Genomic DNA, 20,332 nt, shown 5'->3' on the forward strand with positions numbered 1-20,332 from the left:
TATACATGGTAATCAAGCCATCCCTCAGTCTCCTTTTTGTAAATTAAACAGATTGAGCAGTGTAATCTCAGTGTCAGGCATTTTCTCCAGCCCTTGAATCCTTTTTGTGGATCTATTCAGCTGCCTCTTCAATTTAACACATTTTTGAAAACATGGATACCAGAATTGTACCAAGTATTCCCATATTGGTCTCACCAGAACCACCATTTTACTCTCTACTCCCCTGTTAATACATCCAAGGATCACATTAGACCTTTTTAATGCAGCATCCCATCTTCTGTTGCTTGTCTGCTATGACCCCATAATCCCTTTGAGTCACTGCTTTCTAGGATATAATTCCCCAATCTGTAGGGATGGTCAGCATTCCTGGTTCCAAGATGTATAACTTTGCATTTGGCCGTATTAAAACATGTTTGGGTGGGCCCAGGTTACCAAGGGAGCCAGATCAGTCTCTATCACTGCTCTGTCCTCCTAGATTAATGGAGTTTGAGGCCAAAAGGGACAATTAGATCATGTCGTATAACCTGTATATCACAAGTCTTAAAGTTCACTCAGTTATCCCGTATTGAGCCAAATGACTTCTGTTTCACTAAAACATTATTTGCCAGTCCTCTAATCTTTGACTCATCCACCTATTATAGCAGTGCTGATTTTGTATTTACTTCTACATCATTGATAAACATGTTGAATAGTGTCAGGCCAAGTATTGATTCCTGGGAAATGCCACTAGAACACACCCATTCAATAATTTCCTATTGACAACTAGTTTTAAGATCTGTCAGCTGTTTCTTAATCAATTTAATCTGTTCTGTAGATTAGTATAGTGAGACGTCATTAGTATAGTGAGACGTGTTAGAATCTGGGAGCAGAAATACAGAAAAACGAGAAAAGGGCAGAGGAAACAGCAGAGACAGAGACCCCATTTGCCTAGTGGCTTATTGGGCTGTAAGCCTTCCCTGACTGGTCAGGCAGCTTTCCCGAAGCCACATTTCTCAAAGCACCATGGAACTTTAACACATGGCAGCCTTGAAGCAGCCTCAGTTCATAAAGTCCAGTTCTGAAAATGGTATTCACATCATGCGTTGAGTTCTGGCTGGAGCCTGGCTATAGCTGTGTGAAGTGGACTTTTCCAAGAACTCCAGGTCCTAAGCCTTGCACCTCAGCTACCCCTGTTTTAGGCAGGCAAGATTCAGTGCTTCACTTGCCATGGTGTACCTTTGAGAAGCACCTAGCAGGGCTCATGCCAGAGACAGGCCACAAGAGGAGATGTCCCACATCTGCTGTGGCCTCCCACCCTGGGACTGTCTCTGGGACTGGCCCCAGCTCTGTGTGCTGTTACACCTAGATGCCTCTGCAGCAGCCTGTCTCTAGAGTCTGCTTTAGAGTTTGTTTCCAGAGAAGTGATGTATGGAGGGCAGAGAATTTCTCCTCCTCCTCCCCCCCCATCAGAACTCTTCTCTCCCCGGGGGTCTGTGTGCATTTCCATCACCCGGCTCCTTGGGCCCATGGTACTCAGTGAGCCCCAGGAACATCTCCTTCCTTCCCTGTCACTGAGGGGATGTGAGCTGAGCACCTCTCCCAGGAGAACTTTCTGCTGGCCCTGGATTAGGGCAAAAACCTTCTGAGGCCCAGAAACTGTGCTCTTAACTCCAGGAGTGCAGCCTGCTCTCAGAGCAGGTGGGACAGGGAGTGGGAGAGCAGAGAGGGGAGGAAGCTGTTGGATGCCCCAGCCAGGATCCCAAGCCTGCCTGTGCCTGAGGGGAGAAGAGGCAGCCCCCACTCCTCTTTGCATCAAGTAGGGCAAAAAGGGTCATTTGATCAGGGCCATGCACTGGCGTCACTCTGTGGATAGGAGCCAAATGCAGGGCCAGGCCCCACTGTGAGGGGAGGGGGAGTGCACAGATGCTGCATTGTCGTGCTAGGGTGGCCCTTAATTTTGCAGCATGTGCATAGAATTGGATCCCAAAAGAGAGGAGACCAAGCTATATGATGGGGAGATGGCACAGGCACCGTCCCTAGCCCCTATCACTCACCATCTGGCTCCATCCCACCACCAGCTCCTGTTCAGTCACCCCTGACTTCCCCAGGTCCCAACTCTTGCTCAGTCCCCATATCCCACCCTGTTTCCCACCCACATCCACTGCTTTTCAGTTTGCCACAATGTTGGACTCCATGTCTGACATGGTCACTGGCAGGTTTGGCCTCTGGCTTGGGCGAAAGGTTGCCCATCTGATGGTTGCCATGACTTTGGGCTCTAACAGCCAGATGTGGCTGCCACCCTCATCAGCCCTTCTTCTTTGCACACATACATGAGCAGACGTGCACCCACTTAAATGAGGCTCTCGGTCCTATTCATGTGTGCTTGAATGCATGCCAGCTTGCATGTGCTCCTGTACGCGCTACCCTCCTTGTGCCCCAAGCTGTTTTTACGACGTCCACTCATCTGCATTGATCTGTAATCTGTTTCCATTTTGCTTGCAGCTGACCCTGACTATCCTGCGGCAGACTGGGGGGCTGGGCATCAGCATCGCAGGGGGCAAAGGCTCTACTCCTTACAAGGGTGACGATGAGGTAAAAACCTGGGCTGCCCAAGCGGGGATGTGCCTGCCTGCTCTAGGGTAGGATCTGTCTATCGAGAAGTGAGAAGAGCCCCATGGCAGAGCCGCTGGGTGTGCTGAGCCTGCTCTGTGGCCGTTAGGGGTGCATAGGGCAAGGCAAGGCCAGCCTTAGGCCCTCTTGGAAGCAGGAGTGTGGTAGGGCTGAGCAAGGGGGGAAGGTGGAACATGGATTCTGGTCTGAACTACCAGTGCATTCCTGTTGTCACAGTATAGTAACCAGAGACAGCACCACTCCTAGGCCTGCCAGTTCCTCTCCCATTAACCTGCGCCCCGAGGAGTGGGCATTCCTCCCTCTTTGCCCCCTCAATAACATCAGTTCCTGTGGTGAAGGGCATGCTCTCCTCTTGCTAATATGACATTTGGCTTCCAGGGCATCTTTATTTCCCGTGTGTCGGAGGAGGGCCCTGCAGCCCAAGCGGGAGTCCGTGTCGGGGACAAGCTCCTGGAGGTAAGAGCACAGCTTCTGTGAAATGGCAAAGTAAGTGCTTGTGGGGTGCTGAATGTGGCTGCAGGAGAGGCTCCAGTCTACGTCGATGATGATTTATTTGTATTGCTGCTGCCCTGGGGCTCGTAGCCAGGGTTTGGGGCCCTGTTGTGCTAAGAGCTGCACAGCACAGAACAAAACTTCCCTACCCCAGTGAGCTTGAAGTTGAGCTAATATCCTTATTAACTGTTAGTCAGACCTTAACGACTGAGACTGCTGCACTGATCTCTCTAGCACTGAGACAACCCCACACCCCAGCTGGGCAGAGAGCCCCAGCTACCCATCTGCCTTGCTGCCCCATTGGCTGATCAGTCGGCCTTTCTGCAAGTCACTTTCTGCTTCCTTGCCTTCTTCCCTGAATGTGGGAAGAGGGGTCCCATACAAGACTAGCTCATCCCCAGAGGCTGCAACCATTGCCTATCATGCTGACAAATAGTGACTCATTGTTTCCTTGCACTCTCATGCTCATCTCTGTATCCCTCTGTTGTCTCTAGGTTTAGACTGAGGGTTTGTCTGCACTGAAATCCTGGGATGCAATTACACTTTATGGAGACACATTCCAGCTGGATTTAATGTGGCTAGCTGGGGTGTTGAAGCAGTGAAGCTGCAGCAGTGTGTATGTCAGTGTGGGCTGTACAAGACTGTACTTTCAGACTGTACTTTCAGACTGTAAGCTCTTTGGGTCAAGGACTGTCTTGCTATTCTGTGTTTGTACAGCACCTAGCACAGTGGGGTCCTGATCCATAACTGGGGCTCCTAGGGTCTACGATAATACAAACAGTGAATAAGAATACCCACTAACTCCCTTCCCCCTCAAAAAAATCTTTAAAAACCAATGAGTCCTGCAGGATTCAAACCCTGTGAGTAGTCAGGCTCTGCAGCACTAATGGTTCGCTGTAGGGAATAGATGGCACAGCACTGAATGGGAGGAACAGTGATCAGTGCTGAGGCCAGAAAAATGGCACATGGGGTCTGTAACAAGAGCTCTGCTCCCTGTTCATACCACTCTTTATGGTCACCACGTGTTCCCTGTATTCCTACTGACTGCAACCAGCATCTTGGTAGCACTTTATGGGAATGGGGTTCATGCAGTCCAGTCTTCCTCACTACCCATTATGGGCAGTGAATGAAGCAGGAATTGTGTAGAAAAAATACCATGTGACCATGTAATTAAAGACTGGATCATGCTGCTGTCACATGGGCAAGCTTAATTCTGGCATTTCCTGATTTATAAGTGTCTGTTTTTACAACCTTAAGAACATTATTTTATTAATCGATCCATAAATTTTAAGGCCAGAACTAGTCTGACATTCTCTGTGACACAGGCCATGAAATGTCACCCAATTATTCCTATATTGAGCCAATAACTTGTATTTGGCTAAAGTATTTTCCGGAATGGTCTCCAATGTGGGTCTGAAGCCATCCAGAGATGGAGACCTCACCACTGCCCTTGTCAGGACAATTCCATCATATCGAACTCTTTGATAGGCAGGAATACGTCACACAAGGAATGTCTACTCTGCACAGTCAGCCTGGGTGTTTGGCACCCAGGTTTGAGCTCTTTGGTTAGCCTGGCCCAAATATGAGTACTCCCACAGCAAAGCCCTACCCACATTTCTGTCTCTTCACTGTTTCTGCAAGTTCCTGTATATGTCGGGGGACCATCCCATGGATTTTTGTGCTGGGAGAAATTGTGGGAAGGGTATTGGAAGACTTTCAGCACTCCAGGGGACTTGCCTGCATCCTCACTGCAAAGTGAGTCAGTTCCAGTTTGGACTTTAACCGACACTCAGCCATTCAAGCAAGCACAGATTTAAAGTGCAAATAAGCATGTTGGAGAGTTGCGTGTGTGGATGGTAGGGGCGTATAGGCACAAACATGTAGGACCACAGACTAAAAATACACTGCAGATGTACCCATAGGCCCAGGACTGCTGGGTTCTGTTTCTGGCTCTGGAAGGGGAGTGTAATCTGTTTGTTAGAGCAGAAGACTGAGGGTTATTGACTCCTCAGTGCTATTTGTAGGTATTGCTTTACATTTACATAATGCTCATTCATCTGGGTATCTCAAAGCGAAGGTGGGTATGTATGTCTAGCCCCGTTGTAGAGATAGCATAGCCAAGCACATAGGTTCAGCATATTCCTTCTGAAAGGCAGCTGGGACTTGGATCTGCCATATCAGAAACCTGGGTTCTGCTTCCAACTCTGCCAGGAGTGACTTTGTGCACACTCAACCCCGTAGTTAGTAGTGCTGGAAAAGGACTTAAGAAAGCTAGTCAGTGGAAGATTGAGGCTGGAAGTCATAGGCTGCTGGCTGCCAGCCCAGTGCCCCTTTCCCTAAGCCAAAGAATATTTTGATGTGAAATGAAGCAGCAGCAGCAACAGGAAGAAGATGCTCTAACTCCCTGCCTTGGCCCCAAACCAACCCGTGTCCCCTTCACCAGACTAGCCACTCTTTCTCCACAGCTGTCCCCGAATCCCTCAGCACAGTAGGGGCCTTCTCTCTGAAGTCAGGGAAATGGGGAGGAAGAAGCTGTGTGCCGTACCAGAATTTGGTGGCCACACTCTTCTGGGAGGAAAGCTAGGTCCCTGATCCCCAGAGTGACTTGCTGGGTGTATGAGGGGCGGGAGGTGGCTCAAGTGGCTGCTTCTAGTGCTCAGCTTCGGTGTTGGCAGTCTGTCTGTCTCAAGTGAATCACCCCAAGCTGTGCCAAGCACCATGTGAGGGACAAGGGATGGTGCAGTTTCCCGATGGGGTCAGGGTGTGTGTGGGGTGGCTCCCTGTGGGGTTGTGGTGTGTTTGGGGCATGTGGGAGACTCCCCTTGGGGTTGGGAGTGTGTGCTTCAGGAGTGTTCCCTGTGGTGGGTGGGGGGTGTATATGAAGGGGGCTCCCTGTGAGTTTAGGGGGTGTTGGGCAGGGTTGGGGACTCCCCATGGGCTAGTGTCTTCCCTTGACTCCTCTCCCTCCCCAGGTGAATGGTGTGGCCCTGCACTCTGCAGAGCACCATGTGGCAGTGGAGGCATTGCGGGGCTCAGGCAGCTCAGTCTCCATGACGGTGCTTCGGGAGCGGATGGTGGAGCCTGAGAACGCCATCACGGTTACACCACTGCGCCCTGAGGACGACTACAGCCCACGAGAGCGACGGGGTGGCCTGCACTTTCCAGAGCGGCCAGAGGGGGCACCGACCCCAGAGAGATTCTCCACCTGCCTCATGCGCAATGAGAAGGGACTGGGCTTCAGCATTGCTGGCGGCAAAGGCTCCACACCCTACAGGGCTGGGGACACGGTGAGCCAGCTGGGGGCCTTGGGGAGAACTCTGCCTGGAGCCTCTGCAGACTGGGGTCTGCCTGAGCCCCCTGGTGAGAGTTCAGCCTCAGTGTCTCTGTGCAGGGCAGGTGGGCATGGGTAGGGGGGTCTCCCTGCACTGCTGCGGGAGGGGAGCTCAGCCCCTGTCTCTCTCTGCGGGACTCCCTGTGCTCCTGTGTGGGGTGTCATTAGCTCTGTGCCAGGCAGAGGCGCTCAGGCAGGGGGTGGGGGTGGGGATGAGGCTGGCAGCAGTTGCCAGTGTCATTCAGTCCTGGCTCCTCCTCCTCTCGGTTTGTGTATTCTGGGCTCCTCGCTGAGTCAGGGCTTTCCTGGAGCCAGAGGCTCCTCGCAGGGTTTGGGGGACTGAGGAATAAGAGGGTGAGCTGTGGAGGAGGGAGGGTCATTAAGGGGAATAAAGGGGGAGAATGGAGAGTGAGGGAGTGGTGTGGTGGGGGCGGGGGCTTTGGACCCAGGCGGGAGGGGGGTATTGAGGGTTTGGGACTCTGCCAGGGAGCAGGGCAGCTGCTAGGAAGGGATCTAGAAGTTGGAGGTGCCATGGTGATGGGGTCAGGGGCTGCTCTGACTTCCATTGCTGTATTTCAGGGGATCTTTATCTCGCGGATCGCAGAGGGTGGTGCGGCCCATCGGGACGGGACGCTGCACGTTGGAGACCGGGTCATCTCGGTGAGTGCGTGGGGCTTGGGGCAGCCGTGGGAGGGAGGCGCGGTGCCGGTGAGTCCTGCCGGGAGTCTGTCGTTCACTGTTTCTGTTCATAGGAGTTAGGAAAGCAGATCCCATTGTCTCTCCTTGGCCCCTCCTCCAGGGGTCTGTCTCTTGTCACTTGACCTCTGGGCTCCTTTCCTAGCTCCTAGGACCCTAGGGAGAGCAGCAACTCCCGCTCATGCTGTCCCAGCCTGTCATCAGCTTTGGCTGGCTCTTGGCATGTTTGGTGCCCACCTTTCCACAGTCAACGCTCAAACTGTGATACCTTGGTGAGTCATCCCTGCCAGCAGCCCGTGCTGCGCTGGTGAGGTGCAGACCCCTGATGCTTCCCTGGGTGGCTGGGCATTGGTTCTTCCAATGATGCCGCACAGGAAGGGGCTGGGAAAGTCTTTCCCATAGGACCCTGGGGTGGTGTTAGCACTGGTGGCAGCTGTTCCCTCCAGAAAGCCAGGGGGTCAGTGTAGGCTGTCAGTGGAGAGGGGAGGGTTGTAAAGCCCAGCGTGGGACCTAGGGAGACTTGGTGCAGCCCTTGTTCCTGGTCTTTGATTTGAAGCTTTGGCCTCAGTTCCTGGGGCTGCTTGTGCCTGTGACACGGATCCCACCTCTGCCTCTCTGCTAATGTGTGTCCCTTGCGCTCCTTCCTGCGGGAGAGTCGAGTGAGCTTCCCACACTCCCTTTCCCTGAGCTCGCATGCTGCCTCTGAATGAATGGACGTTCCTGCATCCTGGTGCTGGTGGTGGGTTTCTGATCCGGCTGCTGTGGTAAGAGCAAGCGTTAGCACACAGCTGGTGCGGGTAAGCACTGATACAGCCTCGTCAGTGCTGGCTTCTGTCTGCTCTATCCCTGGGCCTGGAGGCTGCGCTGTTTTCCTTCTTTCTCATGAAAACCCCTTTAGGCATTGGGCTGGGCCTGACACCCTTTTTCCTCATGTGGGCCTGGGGTGGCTCAGTGTCTCTCCCTTCCTCCTCCTCCTCCTCCTCTAGGCCTTCCAAAATTGAGCATGGCCTGGACAGCAGCTGATCCCTGGGAGCTGTGTGGTGTCTCTGCATGCTGTGGTGTGAGGATTGTGTAGCTGTAACCACCCAGCACACAAGGCCAGATCCAAATGGCACCGGTTGACACCAGCTGTGGTGGGGTCAGAAGAACTCTCGAGCAGTTTGTCAGAGAGCTGTCTGTGCCTTTACAGGGTTGGGGGATGAGGCCATTTCAGTGGGCAGCTGTGCAGGAGAAGCGTGCCCAGTTCCTTGGTGTTAGTGGTGTGGGTAGGCTGCCCCCTCAGACCATTCTTTGCATGGGATCAGGGTATTTGGTTCCAATGCAGACAAAGGCCTTGCTGTCAACAATCACTAGTGTCTTCTTGGTGGCCTGAAGAATGCAATGTCATTGCTTGGATAGAAAAGACACCTTCCTCTTCCTTCACTAGCACATTCCTGCTGGCTTGAGCACGTACAGAAACAAGAGACTGGTGCTGAACATCAGATTCTAGCACTTGGTGCCATGGGGATGAGTGTGTAGCTAGAAATCCTTTCCTGGTCTGGCCACTGCACAGAGCTCTGCATTTTAGCAAGGGCTTTTGCAAGCCTTGGCCTCTTCAGCAGCTGTTTTGTCTCCTGACAAAAGTTGCCGTTATGCCTTTCACCTGCTGGGGTACTGGGTGGCTATGTTGCTGCCAGCGTGCTGTCTCTCCATAGGAGTATCCTGTGGCCTCTGGGCTGGGGTTTGATCCCCAGCTGCTGAGTGTCTTTAGACCCATGGAATTTCTGCTTCCTGACTGTTCTGTGGAACTCTGAACTGGAGTCCATGCAAAGTGCCCATGAGTCAGTGCCTGTGGGCTTGGCTTGGTTGGCCCTGTGGGACTGTTGGATTGGACATCTCTAGTTCTTTTCTGAAGGTTTGGTGCGTTGCTCTCAGCCCCTGGATGGCCAAGGTGCTTGGTTTTGACCTGGACTCTTGTATTTTGGAGGCTGAGAGCAAGTCCCTGCTTGCAAAGACTCCAGCTGGGCAGCACTGCCTATCCTTACTGGACAGGGGACAGTCCTGGGAATGCACAAATGTAAGTTTGTGACCATCTCTAGGGTTTGAATGAGACAGGAGGGTGGACCCTGGCAACTGTGGGCAGGAGACAGGCAGGCAGGCTGGAGGCTGGCAGATGGCAGTGCACGACTCTGTGAGAAGAAGCGGCACCCGATGTCCATTCTGCCAGCTGGGGGTATCAGTTCTTAGGCCTTGGCTTCCACCAGTCCTTAGGGGCCTATCTTTTCCTGAGAAAAGAAATACAGCGCAGCTTCCTACTCTCATCCCTGTCCTCAAAGTCACCTCTGCACCCTTCTTCTGAGGGAGCCTGTCCTCTGGTGGGAGAGGGGCTTTGAGTATGTGGATTGAGGGGCTCAATTAAGATCTTTTTCCAAACTTAACACCCCAGAAAACTTGCCTGTGATTGGCTACTAACTCTCCAGTCCTCACCCCTGTTCTGACCAGTCTCTCTCCTTGGTTGTGAATAATATCCCTGACGAATGGCTATGTGTTGGAAGGTAACCAGAACCCCCTCGAAGCTGGAGGGGGCAGGCTAGAGGAGATGGACTGAAGGGCAAAGGCATAGAGGATTGGGAACAGAGGGCAGGGACCCAGGGTGGTGGTGGATGGTTCAGGGGTGGGAGAGCTGGGGGGGGATAGAGGGCAGGGAGCCCAGGTGGGAAAGGCACAGGACTGGAGACACAGGGCAGGGAGTGGGGGGGGGGAGAAGAGGGGTCAGTGGGTTTCAGGGTTGGGGGCAGCGGCCAGTCAGTTGGCAGTGCCGGGATTGGGGATGGAGCAGATGGTACTGAGTTCAGCGGAAGTGAGAGGGTGATGGCAGCTCTGTCTCTGCTGTTGATTAGATAGAGATGGAGATTGGGCTCCTGGTCCCTCTTCCCCTGATGTCCTGGTCACTGGGAGATAGAGCAGGGAGCCCATAGCCTCCCTGTGACAGGAGACCATGAAGAGAGTTGCTTACACAGAGAGCAGCTAGTAGCTCTCCCTTTCTCTGGGCAGCTTCACCTGCTCCGTCTAGCTGAGGTTACACTGGAAAACTATTGCTCTGTGAGTGGGCACAGCCCCTGAGCTGTAGACTGGGTCCAGGATGAAGAACAGTGCTCAGCTGGCCAATGGCAGCTCACAAAGCCAGACCTCTGGCCAAGGAGCCTGCGCTGCTGCTGTAGGTGTTCCGGTGCAGCTGGTGGTCCTTGGCCCCTAGTGGCTGGGTCTATTCTCCCCACCTCTGAACCTTTTGTTCTGTATGTGTTTGGGGTGCCTCTCTCCCTGTCCTCTGTTTCTCAGTATGATCGGAAGGGTTTGTACCGAGAGAGCCCTTCCTGGACTGCTCACTGTGCAGGCAGAGTGAGAGTCTCTGGGGGTGCAAGTTTCCCTCCCATCCAGGTCTGGGATGTGTTCAGGAGGAGAGCCTTGAACTCCCCAAGTTCCTCTTGATTGGGCTGGACAAAGGCTCTGGGAGCCAGTGATGAAGGTGAAGCCTCAGGAATGCCAGGAGCTGCCTCACTTCCGGCTTCTTTGGGACAAGCTCCTGTGGCTCAGGCGGGGTGCGAGGTTTGGTCTCTGAAGCGGGTTTTGCCAGGTCTGGGGAGGATGAGGCTTGTTGTCAGTTTGGGCAGAGCCACCAGGATTTACTTTCCATTAAAGCCAGCTGGGAGGATGCTGCAGATCTGGCTCTGGCTGGGAGCTTCTTGCTGGGGCAGAGGTGGGGAGTAGCTGTAACATTTCCAGCAAGCCCTTTGGAGCTGAGATCTTGCTTCTCTGAGGCATTACAAGTCTCTGGCTCATTTCAGAGCAGAGTTGTAGCCCATTTGGTTCCTCAGGATCCCTTGGCAGGCTTTACTGTGACAAACCATGGACTGTTCCTGATGTGTCTGGAGGAAACACTGCTGGGAGTTATTACACCTAGGGGATCAGAACCCACTGGTGGTGATGGGTGACCATGACCCATCCTGAGCGGTGTGAAATGAGGTGTCCCAGGAGGACCAATCCATCCCCCTCTCTGTGAGAAGCAGAGACTCAGCACTGCACCAGGTTGGCCTGGCATGTTTGGTCTCTGCCCTGGGAGGTACCTGGATGGCGGGACCAGCAGGTGCTTCAGAATTAAATGTGTCCACACGAATAATAACTGAAGAGTTTATTGCAATAATTTTCCTTCTGAATGTGGCAATCTCCTGCAGGGTCTCTCCAGCCTCTTCCCATGCTGGCCCCTATTCCCAAAGCATGGCCCCTTGGACCTGGCACTTAGTTATCTAGCAGGAAAGCTGGGGTGTGGAGTCTGTGCCGAGCCCGTACAGGGTGAAGGGCAGTTTCCTGGGTAATTGTGAAATGGGCAGAGTTGTGGGGATGGCCAGCTTGTGTGCTGGGGCTCCAGTAAGCTGGTCTTTGTGCTTAGCCGATGCGCTGTCTGGATGCATTGCTAAGGCACTGGCTGCTCCTCCGGGCTCTCAGCCGTGTAAGGCAGTGGGTGAGAGTGGGTGAGGGGCATTGATGGGTAGCTCCCTGGCTGACTAGAAGAGTCATGGCCAAGTGGGATAGCGACAGCCATCTAGGAAAGGGTAGTGGTGGTGTGGCATATGGTGGTTTGGCTCAAGACAATGGGGGACAGGTGCTGGGGATGGGGTCCCATGTGGCGCTCAGCAAGTGCCGGGCAGGGCGTCCTGGGGTGATGTGCTGACACTGGGTTTGCGGGTTGTTCTAGATCAATGGGGTAGACATGACAGAAGCCAGGCATGATCAGGCAGTAGCGCTGCTTACCGCATCCTCCCCCACCATCGCACTGCTGGTAGAGAGAGAGGGTGCAGAGCAGCTCAGCGAGGGAGACTCGCCCGTGGTGCAGCGAGCGCGCACGCACTCCCCACCACCACCTCCCAGCCATGGGGAGAGCCCGCCCGAGGAGACACCTCTGCTGCAAAGGAACCATCTGCCCAAAGGCCTGGAGGACCAGTATCCCATTGAGGTAAGATTGGCTGTTGGGATTTGGGGCAGCTTGTCTCTGGGCTTTGACTGGCCCGCTGCTCTGTTAATTGGACAGGGTGGGGGTTCCAATCTATCCCTCAAAGGGCTGGACACCATGTTGTTGGACTTTTGGGAAGTGGTCGGATCTCCCCTGTGTTGCGGGAGCCTCCTTCACGTTCATTCCCAAGCAGGGTCTCTGGCTCTGGCACAGTCTTGCTTGGTACTCCTTGCCCTCTCCCTGGCTGCATGCCTGTTGTTCCCTGCAGGAGATCTGTCTGGTCAAAGCTGGGGGCCCCCTAGGGCTCAGCATTGTTGGAGGCAGCGACCACTCGAGCCACCCATTTGGGATTCATGAACCAGGTGTCTTTATCTCAAAGGTAGGGATCCATGTGGGCAGCCCAATCTGTGGCCATGTCTGAGGGAGTGTGGCCATTGGGGATGGAGTTTCTCGAACAAGGAGACTGGTTGATGGAAATGCCTGAAGGAAGCTTGTGAGGGGGAGGCAGGGGATGGAACTGTCTTGTTTTGTGACATGAGGGTTTGTGTTCAGACTTTTGATTCCCTGAGCTGCTTCTCTCGGGAGGTGTCTCAAGGGCATCGGCTCAGCGGTGCAGTAGGAGGAGTCTGAGGAGGGTGTCATGGGGGTGTTTGGCAGCTCCTAGGGAACCTCTGTCATTCATCTCCCTGCTGGGTAAGGGCTGCTCAAGATGAGTACTACGTCAGCAGCTCTGCTAGGAGGTGGATATCTGCTTCCATCAGATTCCCTTTCCAGTCCTAACACCAGTGGCTCTCTGCAGGTCATTCCTCATGGGCTGGCGTCTCGCAGTGGCCTGCGAGTAGGGGACAGGATCCTGGAGGTGAATGCTATTGACCTGCGCCATGCTACCCACCAGGAAGCTGTGAACGCCCTGTTGTCCAGCACCCAGGAGCTGAGCATGTTGGTGAGACGAGATCCTCCGCCCCCTGGCATGCAGGTAGGTTCTGAGAGGAGCACAAGAGGAGCAGTAGCCCTAGGTACCAACAAAAGTGGTGTGTAGGAAAACTCTCAGCCATGGCTCCGGAAGCTTTCTGTTAAGAAATGCGGTAACTGGAGGTGGGGAAACTGAAACAGGAACAGACCCTCCCTGCTATTCAGCTCTTTCACTAGTATTAAACAACCCTGCCATTTATGATGCTCCTGCCCTGTTTTGCCTGCAGGGAGACGGGTTGATTGAGGCTCCCGCCCTTGCTCCCCAGGTGGCTTTGTCCTTGGGCAGGCAGTCCCTGTTCTGTGACATTAGATGGAAGGCTGGATCAGAGGTGCAGGCCCACTGCTGGATGGAGTTTCCCCTCTCTTCTGGTGGCAGGCGCCAGTCTCCGATGAGTATACAGCCTGGGACTGTCCAGGGTCCATCATTACACCCAAAAGACAGTGGCTGGAGGCTGGGGTTCATTTCCGTTAGACCCAGAACTGGGAGGAGAATACAGGAAAGGGAGAAATGGGCAGAGCCAGAGCAAACCCATCAGGCCAAAGGAGGAGGAAGCTTCAGATCTAGCCCCTTCCAGGTTACATGGGCTGCTAATCGCCCCCCATCCCTCTCCATCAGACTCTGCCAGCAATGTGTCCAGTCCAAACTAAATCAAACTGGAAACAGAGACCCTTTTGTGTCCACAGGAAATCTGCATTGAGAAGGCTCCTGGGGAAAAACTGGGCATCAGCATTCGGGGTGGAGCAAAAGGCCATGCTGGGAACCCCTTTGATCCCACCGATGAGGGCATCTTCATCTCCAAGGTATCAGCCCATTGGTGCCCTCCATCAAGCTGGGGCTGCGAGGCAGGAAGCAGAAAGGAGGTTCCTTTGGAAAATTGGCCCTTCTCCCAACTCCAATGTTGTTTCTCTGTTTGATCTCAGTCCTCCCCATGTAAACATGCATACACTCCCTTCCACTAGACTCCCCCAACCAATGTGCTCAATTTCCCCTCCAGCTCCCATCGAATGTCTGTGTGCTCATTCGCTTTCCTTCCCAATCACTCTCCCACTATGAGGGATGGCATCTCCCCTCCTGAAGAATGATGCAAGTGTTTTCCTGCTCCCCCCATGAGGAATGGAACGTGAGCCCTCCTCTTTTCCATGGCCCTCTCCTCGGCTGAGGGGTCTTGCATGCTCCCTTCCCCCTCACCGAGAGGTTGCTTCCTCCCCCTCCTTGCCAAGGAGCTGCATGCAAGCACTCCCTTCGCCCTCCCAGGCAGGCACACAGTCGAGGAATCACAAGCGAGTGCTCTCCCCTGTGCACTCCTTGCCCTAGGCATGGCATGCAGTCACTCTGCTTTCCCACCCCTTGACAAATCTCTCTCCTTCACTTCCCTCTGCACAAACACATGGGTGCTCACTTTCCCTCATGACTGTGTGCAGTTTTCTCTCCCACTGACCCCCAATGCATTCTTCTTGTTCCCCTACCAATTCTCAGGCCTTCTCTCACTCTCTTCTGTCTCTTACAGGTGAGCTCCTCTGGGGCTGCTGCCCGGGATGGCCGGCTGAAGGTAGGGATGCGGATCCTGGAGGTGAATCACCAGAGCCTGCTGGGAATGACGCACACAGAGGCAGTGCAGATCCTACGCAGTGTGGGTGACAAGCTCCTTGTGCTTATGTGTGATGGCTTTGACCCGAAGGCCGCAGCTGCCATTGAGGTGAGAGCCTAGAGGTGGAGGTAGGTGCCAGCGCCAGGAGGAACCCTGTGGCAGACAGGTTCCTCCATAAAAAACAGTCTTCATATATGTATGGAGTGACACTCTCAACTGCTACAAAGTGACACTGCAACCCCAATATGACACAATGCTCTGAGTCCTTGTGTTGGTATCCCCAAGAGGGCAGAGATAATGCGGTCTGGTGTGCCGCGTGGGAAATGTTTCCTGAAGTGAGCATTTCTGGTGTTTCTAGACTTTCATGCAGAATATTTGAAGTCCCACCTTCCAGAAGGGCATGGAGAGCAGAAAGCCCTGCTATGCAGCAGCAACCTGTAACCCATTTCTCATGAGTGTTGCAGCACAGGTGGGACTAGAGGGGGGATTTGAAGCAGGACAGGGTAGGAGCCTTTCAGATCGGTTTGGGGAAGGTGTTCTATGCCTACAGGACAGCATGGATGAAGGTGAACAAACAATTGCTGTTTGCCAGAGGCAGGAAATGGCTGATGGGATGGATCACTTGATGATGACCTGTTCTGTTCATTCCCTTTGAATCACCTGGCATTGGCCACTGTCGGAAGACAGGATACTGGGCTAGATGGGCAATTGGTCTGATCCTCTATGGGCATTCTTACGTTCTTATGTCTGAGAAAGAAGCTGCTAACAGTCAGAGGGGGCTGCATTGCTGGTGAAGTTGAGGAGCCAGAGACAACACAATTCAAGACAAGAATAGACAAGTATGGAGGGACAGTGGTAGATGAGGCTTTCTTCGGTCAACTAGGGAAAGTTTCCAGTTCACAGGACCTGATTCTCATGGGGGACTTCAATCATCCGGACATCTGCTGGAAGAGCAATGCAGCAGAGCACAAACAATCCAGGAAGTTTTTGGAGAGTGTTGCAGACAACTTCCTGGTGCAAGTGGTGGAGCAACCAATTAGGGGCCATGCCTCTCTTGACTTACTGCTCACAAACAGAGAAGATTTGGTAGGGGAAGTAGAAGTGGGTGGCAACCTAGGCAGCAGTGACCATGAGATGGTCGAGTTCAGGATCCTGACAAAAGGAAGAAAGGAGAACAGCAGGATACGGACCATGGACTTCAGAAAAGCAGACTTTGACTCCCTCAGGGAGCTGATGGGCAGGATCCCCTGGGAGGCTAATATGAGGGGGAAAGGAATCCAAGAGAACTGGCTGTATTTTAAAGAAACCTTATTGAGGGCACAGGAACAAACCATCCCGATGTGTAGAAAGAATAGCAAATATGGTAGGCGTCCAGCTTGGCTTAACAAAGAAGTCTTTGGTGAACTTAAACACAAAAAAGAAGCTTACAAGAAGTGGAAGCTTGGTCAGATGACTAGGGGGGATTATAAAAATACTGCTCCAATGTGCAGGAATGAAATCAGGAAGGCCAAAGCACAATTAGAGTTGCAGCTAGCAAGGGACGTGAAGGGTAACAAGAAGGGTTTCTACAGGTATATTAAACAAGAGGAAGATTAGGGAAAGTGTGGGCCCCTTACAGAATGAGGGAGGCAACCTAGTGACAGAGGATGTGGAGAAAGCTGAGGTACTCAATGCCTTTTTTGCCTCTGTCTTCACAGACAAGGTCAGCTCCCAGACTACTGCACTGGGCGGCACAGAATGGGAAGGAGGTGAACATCCCACAGTGCTGAAGGAACAGGTCCAAGACTATTTTGAAAGATTGGACATACACAAGTCCATGGGGCCAGATGCAATGCACCTGAGGGTGCTGAGGGAGTTGGCTGATGTGATTTCAGAGCCATTGGCTATTATCTTTGAAAGCTCGTGGCAATTGGGGGAGGTCCCTGATGACTGGAAAAAAGCAAATAGAGTGCCCATCTTTAAGAAAGGGAGGAAAGAGGAGTCAGGGAACTACAGAGCAGTCAGCCTGACCTCAATCCCTGGAAAAATCATGGAGCAAGTCCTCAAGAAATCCATTTTAAGGCACTTGGAAGAGAGGAAGGTGTTCAGGAACAGTCAACAAGGATTCACCAAGGGAAAGTCATGCCTGACCAACCTGATTGCTTTCTATGAAGAGGTGACTGGCTCTGTGGATATGGGGAAAGCGGTGTACGTGATATACCTTGACTTTAGCAAAGTTTTTGATACGGTCTCTCACAGTATTCTTATCAGCAAGTTAAAAAAGTATGGGTTGGATGAATGGACTATAAAATGGATAGAGAACTGGCTAAAGCATAGGGCTCAACGAGTAGTGATCAATGGCTCCATGTCTAGCTGGCAGCCGGTCACAAGGGCAGTGCCCCAGGTGCTGGGGCCGGTTTTGTTCAACATCTTCATTAATGATCTGGAGGATGGGGTAGATTGCACCCTCAGCAAGTTTGCGGTTGACACTAAGCTGGGGGGAGTGGTAGATACCATGGAAGGTAGGGATAGGATACAGAAGGACCTAAACAAACTAGAGGATTAGGCCAAAAGAAATCTGATGAGGTTCAACAAGGACAAGTGCAGAGTCCTGCACTTAGGACGGAAGAATCCCATGCATAGCTACAAACTGGGGACTGACGAGCTAGGCAGCAGCTCTGCAGAAAAGGACCTGGGGGTAACAGTGGATAAAAAGCTGGATATGAGTCAGCAGTGTGCCCTGGTTGCCAAGAAGGCTAATAACATATTGGGCTGCATTAGTAGGAGCATTGCCAGCAGATCGTGGGAAGTGATTACTCCCCTTTATTCGGCATTGGTGAGGCCGCATTTGGAGTATTGTGTCCAGTTTTGGGCCCCCCACTACAAAAAGGATGTGGAGAAGTTGGGGAGAGTCCAGCGGAGGGCAACAAAAATGATGAGGGGGCTGGAGCACAAGACTTCTGAGGAGAGGCTGAGGGAACTAGGCTTGTTTAGTCTGCAGAAGAGAAGAATGAGGGGGGATTTGATAGCAGCCTTTAACTACCTGAAAGGGGGCTCCAGGGAGGATGGAGCTAGACTGTTCTCCATGCTGGCAGATGACAGAACAAGGAACAACGGTCTCAAGTTGCAGGGGGGGAGGTTTAGGTTGGACATTAGGAAAAAGTTTTTCAGTAGGAGGATGGTGAAGCACTGGAATGGGTTACCTAGGGAGGTGGTGGAATCTCCATCTCTAGAGGTTTTTAAGCTGCGTCTTGACAAAACCCTCGCTGGGATTATTTAGCTGAGGTTAGTCCTGCTTTGAGCAGGGGGTTGGACTAGATGACTCCTGAGGTCCCTTCCAACTCTATGATTCTATAGTGAAGGTGATATATGGGAGCCAGGGGAGGGATTCATCGAGGGGTTGATATGATCAGAGCAAAAGGCAAAGAAGATGATTTTAGCTGTGGAGTTTTGTAAGGACCAGAGAGCAGGATGGATGTGAAGGAGCCTGCAGTGATGAAGGTGGGAGTATTAGCTTCATGACCAGAAAGAGAAGGTTGGATCTCAGAGATGTTTTGAGGGACAAAGTGGAAAGATTTGAGCTTGGTCCAACCATGAGGGCAGAACCAAAGCTGCCCCCACTTTGCAGGCCTGATGATGGTGTCACTCTGCAGCGACAGTGAAGGTGTGCAGTAGAGGGATCTGGCAGGGAAGATCAAGAGCTCCTGTTGAGTCATGTTGAGACATCCAGGAGGAAATATGAGATGGGCTGAAAGCAGATGTAGGGAGACTGATAGGTAGTGGAGAGGCAAATTTATGAATCATTACCTCCCGTCCCTATCTTGGAGTCAGAACAGTTGTAACAACCAGCACTAGTCTCCACAGATGGGGTCATTTCTCCCAAGTGACTGAGTGTCACAAGAAATGGGGAATGGGCTAGGAGTTAAAAAGGAGCATGAATTGATTGGACTGGGGCGGGCCCTCCTTCACTTCCAGGAAGAGCTGTACTGACAATACTATGGCAATGGCATATGTGAACAGGCAGGGCCACAAAGACACCAGCCCCCCGGGCATCCATTGAGTCCAAGACGGACGAGAGCGATGCCGACTCCAGCTGTTTCCATGTTGGCAGCGTACCAGCCACAGACAGACCTCCTCTGCCTTTCGGTTCTGACTGCTCCCTTGGTTCATCTATAGCCCCACTGGCTGAACTTTGGATCTGTCGGCATTGCACCCCGATGTTCACCTTCCACAGGATGTGGTAGCAGGGCTGGTACCGGGACTGGCACAAGACACCTTGGTCCTGGGAAACTCCTCAGCACTGCTGCAGTTGCCACCACAGAAGTTATGGTGACAGCTTTCACTGCTCTCGATGTCAGTGCCATCAGGCACTCCAATACTGCTGGTGACTTCGGGATTGACATAATTTCCAGAACCAGTTTACTTGGTACCAGTGGTACCATTTCCATCACAGCACCAGTCCCTGCCTCATACTGGGCAACAGACACTTACTCACTCCCTCTGGTCTGGTTCCATCGTTATCTCCGAGATCCCAAGGCTCCTCAGCGTCTGAAATGGGATCTTCGTCCTCTTGCACTCCATTGCTTGACCCGCATCAGGGGTTGTTGAAGGACTGTTACAGGTACTAGGATTGGCCTTCATCTTGTGGCCGTCATGGAAGCCCCTCACCCAGCACCTGCTGGCCCCCAACACCTTAGCCATGTCAGTGGCCTCCATGGGATCAATGGGACGCTCCTCTGTTGCGGAGGTCCCATTCATCATCTCGCTCAAAAGTGCGATCACCAGCCAGATCTGTGGCAGTGACCATTGATCTACTGCAGGTTCAGGCACCAGCGGGCCTTCTCCCTCTGGTGCCTCCAGTCATCCCATCTGGGCCCATCAGCCCGAACAGGATCAGGTTCTGGCTCAGTTGATGGCCTCATCTTTGTCTCTGGATAATTCCGTGCTGCCAGGCTTTTCCTCCCCTTTGGTACCAGAGGATTACAAGGTGTACCAAGATCTCTTGCGGTCCGTTGTTGCTTTCCTAAGGAGTATCCAAGAGGAGTTCCTGCAGAACACCCAAAATTAGTGTATATCCTGCAGCCGTCTTGCCCTTGGATAGTCATCCTCCCTATTAATGATGCACTTCTTGAACCTGCTACGGTGCTCTGGAGCATGCTGGCTTCATTACCACCTGTGGCTAAGTGCATGGAAAAGCACTACTACTTTCCTGTGCAGGAATTTGAGGGTTTTTATTCCTATCCAGCCCCAAATTCTCTGGTTGTAACCATGGTGAACAACAGAGCCTGGCAGGGCAGGTTTAAGTCCACCTCCAAGAATAGATTCTAAATGATTGGTCCTCATAGGCAGGAAGATTTACACCTCCTCTTCCTTACAAATGTGAATTGTTAATCAGCAAGCCTTGCTGTCCAAGTATGATTTTATAAACTGGACAGCCATGTTGCAATTCACAGACCAGCTGCCTAAGGTCTTATGAGAGGCATTTCAGGCATTTTTCACCAAAGGCTGCTTGGTGGCTAAGATGTCCTTGTAGTCCACACTAGATGATGTGGACACCTTGACCAGGGTGGTGGCCTTCGCAGTCGCCATGAGGAGGGCTTTCTGGCTGCAGAATTGGGGTATTGCCTCCAATGTCCAGCAAACCCATTGAGGATTTGCCCTTTGACAGCCAAGTGC

General features: G+C 52.6%; 1 protein-coding gene across 23 annotated transcripts in view; it reads left to right on the plus strand.

Annotated features, from left to right (window-relative positions):
- The window catches only part of SCRIB (scribble planar cell polarity protein), a 216,294-nt gene that overhangs the window by 82,987 nt on the left and 112,975 nt on the right, over window positions 1-20,332 (plus strand). For all 23 annotated transcript variants that reach the window (XR_010922039.1, XM_067560190.1, XM_067560200.1 and 20 more), the window contains 9 exons: window positions 2,482-2,571; window positions 2,989-3,066; window positions 6,075-6,389; window positions 7,013-7,093; window positions 11,862-12,119; window positions 12,385-12,495; window positions 12,916-13,092; window positions 13,773-13,889; window positions 14,597-14,785. Coding sequence is in view for 22 of the 23 variants with exons in the window: in XM_067560190.1 (XP_067416291.1) it covers window positions 2,482-2,571; window positions 2,989-3,066; window positions 6,075-6,389; window positions 7,013-7,093; window positions 11,862-12,119; window positions 12,385-12,495; window positions 12,916-13,092; window positions 13,773-13,889; window positions 14,597-14,785 (1,416 nt within the window). In the remaining variant the exon portion in view is untranslated. The remainder of the gene's footprint in view (window positions 1-2,481; window positions 2,572-2,988; window positions 3,067-6,074; window positions 6,390-7,012; window positions 7,094-11,861; window positions 12,120-12,384; window positions 12,496-12,915; window positions 13,093-13,772; window positions 13,890-14,596; window positions 14,786-20,332) is intronic.

Source organism: Emydura macquarii, unplaced genomic scaffold (genome assembly GCF_026122565.2).
Source record: "Emydura macquarii macquarii isolate MOO-44397 ecotype Brisbane River unplaced genomic scaffold, CSIRO-AGI_Emac_v2 contig_2246, whole genome shotgun sequence".
In the NCBI taxonomy this organism is placed as follows: Eukaryota; Metazoa; Chordata; order Testudines; family Chelidae; genus Emydura; species Emydura macquarii.